At 37.8% G+C, this 10,067-nt stretch overlaps 1 protein-coding gene across 1 annotated transcript; it reads right to left on the minus strand.

Annotated features, from left to right (window-relative positions):
• Positions 1-1,263: 1,263 nt before the first annotated feature.
• On the minus strand, positions 1,264-9,850 carry LOC115222446. Its single transcript, XM_029792637.2, has 3 exons — positions 9,702-9,850; positions 3,792-4,100; positions 1,264-2,333 (listed from the first exon to the last, which is right to left on the minus strand). Exons 1-3 carry the CDS (start codon positions 9,733-9,735, stop codon positions 2,158-2,160), a joined length of 519 nt encoding a protein of 172 aa, XP_029648497.1. The 5' UTR covers positions 9,736-9,850; the 3' UTR covers positions 1,264-2,157.
• Between the last annotated feature and the right edge of the window lie 217 nt (positions 9,851-10,067).

The following is a 10,067-nucleotide window of genomic DNA, read 5'->3' on the forward strand; positions in this document are numbered from 1 at the left end:
TGATGCACCAAGCATTTCACCTGTTTTCGTTATACTAGCACCTGCCATACAAGCACCAACAATTTAGCTTCTTTGAAAGTCCAATAGATCTGTCATTTTAATGAATTTTAATTACCTTTTTCAGACATTATCTGAAAAGAAACAGCAATTTTAGCAAAAGATATTAAGCAACACTAACAATCAATCAAAAGACATAAAAATAAACAAGCTTTTGATGGTTTAATAGATATTTCACAATTATGATGCTATGATACTAGCTCTTTCCATTATCTTGTCCAACCCCTTTATGTATGTATGTATGTATGTATGTATGTACGCATGTATGTATGTATGTATGTATGTATGTATGTATGTATGTAGCTATGTATGTATGTATGTATGTATGTATGTATATATGTATGTATGCATGCATGTACGTACATATGTCATGCATGTACGTACATATGTTATGAATGTATGTATGTATGTATGTATGTATGTATGTAGGTATGTATGTATGTGTGTAATGTCACTCTTGCAAGCTATTGGTAACATGTAATTCACTACAACTTGTTGTGTGCTTGGGTCGTCAGTGACTAAACTGGCAACCTCATCAAGCTTGCTTGATGAGGAGGGTGATTGTTGGACACCCTGCAGGATGAAAAAATAAGACCTGTAAATGAGTGGAAGATCTGATGAGCAGTCAACAGTCATCCAACAATATGTGTACATGTGTGTGTGTGCATGTATGTTTATACAGGGACATGGAAATACCTGGCTGTGTCCAGGCTGCGGTTGGCCCACTGTGAATGAGAGGTCTCTCTTTTGTCACAACATCTCTCTTGGAGAGGAAAACTCTGAGAGAAAACCTGCAACACTGACATTATTCGATGATGTAGACTAGATCTTTTCAAGTTTATGATGTCCATGTTCAGAGAGTGGGATTGGATTTGTTCAAATCCTTTCCCCACTATAAAAAAATCATCATGCACAGGTATCGCTTGAAAAAAATGTAAGACTTGTCACAAAAATGGCTGGTTGTAGCCATTGCATATGTGGGACTTTCGATCAGGCAATGGCAATACTTGAACACAAGCTTGCAACATCATACATGCATATGTATGTATGCATGCAACTGTAGACACACTATATCTGAATAAAAAGACAGGATAGTCACAGCGGGGACGCCTTCACGTATATCCCTGCTGCATGAGGTAGACCTGGGGTTAAACAACAACAACAACAACAACATATAAACTACTAAATAAATAACCAAAGACCAAATCATTTCATTTATTTATTTAAGTTTCCTTACATAAGATATTTAAAATATAATTATTTTTACACAGGATAAAAGGGGACCAGCTAATTATATTAATTTAGAATTCCACTGGTATTGTGTTTTACCAACCCAGGAAGGCTGAAAAGCAAAGTTGACCTTGGCAGGATTTGAAATCAAAATGTAAAAGCAGAAAGTAGTTGAGAAGAGGTGGCAGGATATCAGCTAGCTCTGAGAAGCAGAGGTCATTATGATAGCGGTAGAAAAGACACAGGGTGGCAGGTATTATTAGTAACTTGATTTAGAAACATAATAATTAATAGTATTAATTACCTTTTGTGCTTAGTTAATTAACATTTTACAACTTATTAGTAAATTATCTGAACTACATAATAATTGCTGACATTAATTACTATGTTTGCTTAATTGAACAACTATTACTGGTAGACTGATTGAGCCACACAATTGTTACTTTTATTAATTACCATGAATGATTAATTGATTAATTAACATTGTACAGCTATTATTAATGTATTAATTAAGGTGGCAAATGAGCAAAGTCATTACCACACAGTGCAGAATGCTCAGTGACATTTCTTCCAGCACTTTATGTTCTGAGTTCAAATGGCAGTGTAATCAACTTTGCTTTTCATTCTTTCAGAGGTTATTAAAATAAGTACCAGTTGAGCACTAGTGTTGCTGTAATCGACTAGACCCCTCCTTCAAAGTTGCCGGCCTTGTGCCAAAATTAGATAAAGATTATTTAGTATATTGACTGAGTTACATGATAATTACTGATATCAGTTACAATGTATAATCAATTAACATTGAACTGCTAATATAGGTAGATTGACTGACGTATTAATAACAGATATTAACCATCTTGGTTTATTAATTAATTAACATTGAACAGCTATTATTGGTAGAACACACTGTGGTCCAGGACATTGATTGTTGGTCATTGCTTGGATCATCTGGGTGAAAAATTGATTCATCTGATTTTGAATCAAGGTACACTGCTGGACATTGAGTTGTGGAATGTTCGGTGGTAAATTAATCACCACACCTCGACCACCTGTATGGATAGAGAGAAAGAGAGACAGAAATGAAACAGTATTAACCCTTTAACATTTAAACCAACCATATCCAACCAAAATATTCTTCCTGTTTTATGCTCAAACTAACCAGGTCCTGCTTTTCATACCTACCCTACAATCATTTCATTTAACGTCCGCTTTCCATGCTAGCATGGGTTGGACGATTTGACTGAGGACTGGTTAACCAGGCTCCAATCTGATCTGGCAGAGTTTCTACTGCTGGATGCCCTTCCTAAGGCCAACCACTCCAAGAGTGTAGGGCCAGTCTGGCGGTACGGGGAATGGACACGCTCAAAAAGGTGTTTTTTACGTGCCACCTGCGCAAGAGTCAGTCCAGAAGCACTGGCAACGACCTCACTTGAAGTGTAAAATAAGCAAACACTTGATTCGTTAGTACAAGGGATTCTGGGATATCTGGTGTTTCAACATTGGATGTGTCTCATCAGCCAGAAGACCCCTCCCCTTTCCAAGTCTAATGAATCTAACCAGAACCAATGGCCTTGGTTACAATTCTAGCAAACAAAACTGATTACTGATCCATGCTGATATCTGTCAGCCAATAATGAATTGTTATATGCATGGTAAAAATCAAGAACCAAAATGATGACTTGCATATCCTCTTGTGACGAAACACAACAGTGATTAGTATAGTCACGTTCAAACCAGCCGGAATGTATTAAGAATGATTATGCTAAGGTAGATGCTGCTGCTGCTTGTTTGTTTGTTTATTGAGCGAAGCGGTCTTCGTCCCAGAGCTCGCAAGATCGCGCCTCAGAATTGCCTGTAGTGGGAGAAGTCCAAAACGTGGTCCTTTGCTATTCGTAAGACCCAATAAAGAGAAAGCAGGTCGACCCTCGACACCGAGAGCATCGATGGATGGATGAATGTGCATCCAGCCTCAGCAGTCGCGTAGGAAGTCGGGGACAAGAAACAGGAAGAAGAGTGAGAGAAAGTTGGAGCGAAAGAGTACAACAGGGGTCGCCACCACCCCCTGCCGGAGCCTCATGGAGCTTTAGGTGCTTTCACTCAATAAACACACACAACGCCCGGTCTGGGAATCGAAACCGCGATCCTCCGACCGCGAGTTCGCTGCCCTAACCACTAGGCCATTGCACCTCCACACTACTGCTGCTATTGATGTTGTTATTGTTGCTATTACTACTGCTGCTGCTGCTGTTTTTGCTATCCCATGACTGATCAGGCTTATTATCAAAGATATTCCAGAACTATTACACTTTTACTCTTTTACTTGTTTCAGTCATTTGACTACAGCCATGTTGGCTAGCTATATTTTGAGGTAGATTTGATTTCTGTTTCTCGTTGATAAAACAACCAACAAGAGGCTCTGTCATTGGCTAGTTGACATTGTTGATAATGATGATGTTTATTAAGTAAACAGTGGTTGGGAAAAATAAAAAAAGAAAGGAAGAATTTACCTTGTCCTGGTACTACTGGATTGAAATTGTTTCGTATTCCTGCACCGCCACCATTATTAGGTTGACATTGCCAAGCGCCTGGCTGAGGCTGAAAGTTCCGTCTTTGGTCATTGCAGAATACATTAGCATCTGCATCACATAGTGTGCGGGCATAGTCAAACTGCTGCCCTTCTGCACATCTGTCTCTTACAGGGAGGCAGTTGTTACAACGCCAGAACATAGTGCAGCCTGTACTGGCAAAATCTGGGAAAATTCCATTGGGTGCAGGACAAACAAAATTAGCCTGAGCTTTCACTTGGGCAAAATATCCTGCAAAAAAAGAATATGGATTATGTATGTGTACTTAGGAATTTTTTTTTTTACATTTTTCAACTTCTATTTAGATATTAAAAGTTTTTTTCACAAATTTTCTTAGGAAATTATTTTAAGAATATAATCATCCATGCATATCATAAAGAATTAAGTTATGTCATGCGATATCAACATCGTTATTGTCATGGCTGGATGCCCTTCCAAAAATGTAGCGGGTTTTTTTTACGTGCAATTGGCACAGATACTATTGACCTTACAGCAGTATCGGCCATGACTACAGTCTCACTTGGCTTTACAGGTCTACACGAGCACAGTATATTGTCAAAGGTCACTTGTGACTGCATCCACGAAGCCCAACACTTGAATGGTGTATTTTATGTGCCACCAGTAGGGGTGCCCATTAGACAGCGCTAGCATTGGCCACAACTACGATTTTACTCGGCTTGACAGGTCTTGACAAGCACAGCATATCACCCAACATTTGAAGGGCCAGTTACATGACATTGACATCAGGTCTTCTCAAGCATAGCATATTGTTGCTAGTCATAACCTCTGTGAGGCTCAACATTCGAAGATCATGCTTCACTACCTTGTCCCATGTCTTCTTGGATCTACCTCTTCCACAGGTTTCCTCAACCATTAGAGTGCAACACTTCTTCACACAGCTGTCCTCATCCATACACAACACATGACCATACCAGTGCAGTTGTCTTTCTAGCACACCACATCTGATGCCTCTTATGCCCAACTTTTTCTCAGGGCACTTACACTCTGAGTGAGAGGCCCTTTTTTACCAGTAGAGGTAGGAGCTCTCTGAACTTTGCCCAGCCTATTCTTATTCTAGCAGTATGCTCTCAGAGCATCCACCCTCGCTACTGACTTGGTCATCTAGGTAACAGAAGCTATCAACTACTTCTAGTTTTCCCCATAGCATATGATGGATTCAATTTTCTGTACATTTTTAATGTTAATTGTACCTGTGCACTTTTCACACACAAAAACTATCTTCCTCTGATATTGCTGCATGTCTGTGTATATATATATATATATTTATATATATGATGGACTTCTTTCAGTTTCCACTCACAAAGTTTGGTTGGCCCAAGGCTATAGCAGAAGACACTTGCCCAAGGTGCCATGCAGTGGGACTGAACCCCAGAACCATGTGGTTGAGAAGCAAGCTTCCTACCACACAGCTACACCTGCACCTATATAAGTGTTTAAGTTAAAAAAAACCCAGCTCATAGCTGTCAGTCACAAGAGAATATGACCTGGTAACATGTATCATACATTTAGATATTCATATTGTCATGAGCAGACATAGACACCTTCTTGGTTCTGACATATCTCTTGACTTGTTGAAAATGAATACCAGCCACCAGCAGTCAAATAGGTTGGCATTCATTTTCAACCAAGTAACTGAAGCAATATGAAATGAAGCACCTTCTCCAAGGACACAACATTGCCCAATCCAAGAACTGAACCTATGACCTTATGTTCATGAGCCCAACACCCTACCCACTGGACCATAAGCAATAGTCTGAAAAAGCTTCTTTCTTTGTTATTTCTAAAAAAAAAGCCAACTACTGTTTCAATATTTCTGTAGTGGACAACCTGCCATGTGAAAAGCATCCAGTCTACACTGTAAAGTGGTTGGCATTAAGAAGGGTAACTAGCTGTAAAAACCATGCCAAAACAGACCTTGCCAGTGCTGGTGCCACATAAAAAGTACCCCGTAAGGTGATTTGTGCAAGGAAGGGCATCCAGCCACAAAAACCATGCCAAAACTGACAGTGAAACCTGGCATAGTCCTCTAGCTTGCTAGTTCCTGCCAAGCTGTCCAACCCATGCCAGCATGGAAAATGGATGCTAAATGATGATAATGATGATGATGGTGATATTAAACTTCTTTGATGTAAACACTGGCTTCATATGTTTATTTTACTAATCCCAATGGGATGAAAGATAGAGCAAGCTAACTAACAGCTGTAGGGCTTTTAAATCAGGGTTAAGGTTAAGGTTAGAGTTAATGATAACATTATTTAATGAGTGGAGAATTAAAAAAATGAACTAAACATAAATATGAAGCATGGTAAAAAAAATATGATATTTAACAATGCTTAATATTTTATCTATTTATTTTCATTTTCATTTTTTTTTCTTTCCCCATGTTTCAAGCATGAGAAATTTTTTTAAATATATGGAAAACATGTTAGTCATCGACTAATATATTTTCTTTCCCTGCCCACAGAATGATTTCTAGTTAACTTTTTAATTCTCATTATAAGTAACATGTTAACATTAGATTAACTACTGCTGTTGTTCTTGTTTAGCCCCCAAACACACATATACTCTTTTACTTGTTTCAGTTATTTGACAATGGGCATGCTGGAGCACCGCCTTTAGTCAAGCAAATTGACCCCAGGACTTATTCTTTGTAAGCCTAGTACTTATTCTATCGTTCTCTTTTGCTGAACCACTAAGTCATGGGGACGTAAACACACCAGCATCGGTTGTCAAGCGATGTTGGGGAGACAAACACAGACACACAAATATATACACACACACACATACATATGTATATGTGTATGTATATACACACACACACACACACACACACAAACACACACACACACACACACACACACACACACATATATATATACATACATAATATACATATATATATACATATATATGACGAGCTTCTTTCACTTTCCGTCTACCAAATCTACTCACAAGGCTTTGGTCAGCCCAAGGCTATAGTAGAAGACACTTGCCCGAGGTGCCACGCAGTGGGACTGAACCCAGGACTACTTACCATACAGCCACTCCTACACCTATGGTCAGAAAAATTTAAATATTGATTATCTCATCTTTTTTTCTCTTTTATCTCCAGTGTTTATTCACCAATGTATACCTCTTTTTGTCTTTTATTAACCTTTTAGCATTCATATTACTCTGTTGAATGTAATGTTTATCTATTCACATTGTTCTTGAATTAATCATTAATCATGTAGTTTCCAGATTTCAATGATGTAGTTGTTTATTTTTAGAATGACATTGTAAGGTAGGTATGAGAGGTTGGATTAGGCTGGTTTGAATATTAAAACTGGTAGAATATTTTAGCTGGATAGTCATTTATTCTTCATTTATTGTTTCAGTTATTCGACTGCAACCATGCTAGAGCACCACCTTGAAGAGTTTTTAATTGAAGAAATTTACCCCAAGACTTATTCGTAAGCTTAGTACTTATTCTATCAGTGTCTTTTGGTGAACTCCTAAGTTACAGGGACATAAACACACCAGCATTAGTTGTCAAGTGATGGTGGAGAGGATGACAAACACAGACACACATAAATATATACCTATGTGTATATATACATATTAGCGAGCTTCTTTCAGTTTCTTATTTCTTTACTGACCACAAGGAGCTACACACAGAGGGGACAAACAAGGACAGACAAATGGATTAAGTCGATTATATCGACCCCAGTGCATAACTGGTACTTATTTAATTGACCCCGAAAGGATGAAAGGCTAAGTCGACCTCGGCAGAATTTAAACTTAGAACGTAGCAGTAGACAAAATACCGCTAAGCATTTCGCCTGGCGTGTTAACGTTTCTGCCAGCTTGCTGTTTACCAAATTCACACAGAAGGCTTTGGTTAGCCTGAGGCTATAGGAGAAGACACTTGCCCAAGGTGCCACACAATGGGACTGAAAGAAGAACCATGTGGTCGGGAAGCAAGCTTCTTACCAGTCAGCCATACCTGTGCCTACGGTCAATTTAAATGCTAAAGGGTTAAGATTTGGTTGAGACCTGACTGTTATTTCTAGAAGTGTGAACACCCATGTAGGAACTTTTTTGTTGACTCTTATTATATGCAATGAATGAAATGGCAATATACAATAATGACAACTTAAAAGCACATGTACCTCAGAAAGACTTCATACATGTACCAGTATCCACATGCCAAAAAACAAAGTATAAAATGAGACAGAGCCTTCTTTTGTAATATCATCAAAATTCCAAGCTCTTAAGCCTTTAGTATTCAGATTTAAGTATCAAATATAATACTTATTTATCCACATTAATTTGAATTAATAATAAATTATCTTGCAGCTTCAAGATTTCAATGATGAGATTCTTTATATTTTAGACTAACATTGTGAGGTAGGTATGAGAGACTGGATCTGGTCTGGTTGAACATAAAGCAGGTAGAACTCATTCTTCTCTAGTCTGACCACGACTGATTTCTTCCAGAGAGAGGGGGATGGGGAGGGATTAGAAGGACAGAGAGTTAGAGGAAGAGAGAGGTGGGAGAAGAGTGAGGTAGAAGAAGAGATAGAGAGAATGAGAGAGATGTATGGAGAGAGAGAGAGAGAGAGAGAGACAGACAGACAGACAGACAGATAGACACATAGATGGCTAAGCAGACAAAGCAGACAGAGAATGAAAATCAGCACCAGTGCTGGTCTATATGTATTGACACTTCGCCCCCACAAAAAAAGTGAATCGGTAAAGTGGGCCTCAGCAAGATTTAAAGCCAGTGCAAAGTGCCAGGACAAACACTGCTAGATATTCTATCCAACACTATAACAATGGTAACCTGAGAGGGACACAAAGCCATCTTTGGGTGCTCGTTGGCTTGAGTGATGCATTTCTGTATACATTCCTCCTACTCAAAAAGGATCCATAAGTCTCCAGACTACCTGTGCTATAGCACCCTTGGTACATAGTTTACAATAGTACTAGTAGAACATTAACTCTCTGTTACCATGTTTCTGTGGGAATACACTGCCTTTGTTTCAATTTATTTTGAAAATAATGAAGAATTTAGTAAAAGAAATCTGTCATTATTGAGTTGACATTTGGAACTTAAATTAACATGGAATTTTGATGGACAGTTTTAATTTAGATGACTTTAAAACAGGACGTTTGTATCATAAAACCAGAAGGTAGTCACAGGCAGGTTAGTACAAAAGGGTTAAATGAGACAGCTAGGATTTTGTGATTGGTACTTGGATGTTGAATGTCTCCCACCATAATTAACAACCAAGAATCAAAGCTTATAATGTGTGGAAAGACACCCTGTCCATTCTCACAGAATCTACCAGAGCAAACAAGACTGAGCACACTGAGAAATAAAGCAATGACAATAATAATGATGTTGATGATGATGAATTTATTGTATAGAGTGCCTGGTGCAGTACAAAGTGAAAGAAGAAAGAGATTCAATTCTGCTATATCACTTTAATCTAGAAAGCTTTTAGTCTGTTGTTTCATAACCATTGTTGTATGCAACACATTTTAATCAATATGATTTTGAATTTGAAAAATAACAAAAAATAAAAAAGGAAAAGTAAGGAAAAAAAAATCACCATCTTATTATCATACCAGTTATTATTATCATAAGTTACAGTTTTACAAACAATATATCACCATAGCAATATATAACAATGAACACGTTTCAGGATATCTTTTTCTCAACTTCCAAAATGTATCAGAGGACGGAGAAGTAAATCAAGTGAACAGGTATTTTATCAAGAATATGTTTTTAAAATATAAAAGAGAAAAATATCACTGCAAACTTACCTGCCAGAAACAGAAGCAATATTCTGACCTGCATACTAATGTAATGTAGGTTACAGTGATTATTCTAAGGAAAATCACAAACTCCTCCAATTAAATACCGACTTAACAGGAAATGTGTTGGTTTCCTTGTTCAACTTGCCTTTTTTTCTGATGTTTTTACTACAAATAGCAAGAAGACTAAATCTTTCAGCAAACAACTTAACACGTTTCTCTCTTTCTTGAGTGTTTATTTAGGTGTTGAAGGTTACAAAAAGGGTAAAATACCAGGCTAAATACTTTAGTGTTGTTTAGTGTTTGTCCTTCTAAGATTCTGAGTTCAAAAACTGACAGGATCAACTGTAATACCAATTTCTGAGACCAACTGAT

The sequence above is a fragment of the Octopus sinensis genome, linkage group LG20, assembly GCF_006345805.1.
Source record: "Octopus sinensis linkage group LG20, ASM634580v1, whole genome shotgun sequence".
NCBI lineage: Eukaryota > Metazoa > Mollusca > Cephalopoda > Octopoda > Octopodidae > Octopus > Octopus sinensis.

What these genes read in the sequence shown, in the direction of transcription:
- LOC115222446 (XM_029792637.2), bottom strand. Translation starts at nt 9,735, where the DNA reads ATGCAGGTCAGAATATTGCTTCTGTTTCTGGCAG. An exon ending in ATTGCTTCTGTTTCTGGCAG is followed by an intron (nt 4,101 to 9,701) that starts GTAAGTTTGCAG and finishes CTTTTTTTGCAG; the next exon opens with GATATTTTGCCCAAGTGAAA. An exon ending in TCCAGTAGTACCAGGACAAG is followed by an intron (nt 2,334 to 3,791) that starts GTAAATTCTTCC and finishes CTATCCATACAG; the next exon opens with GTGGTCGAGGTGTGGTGATT.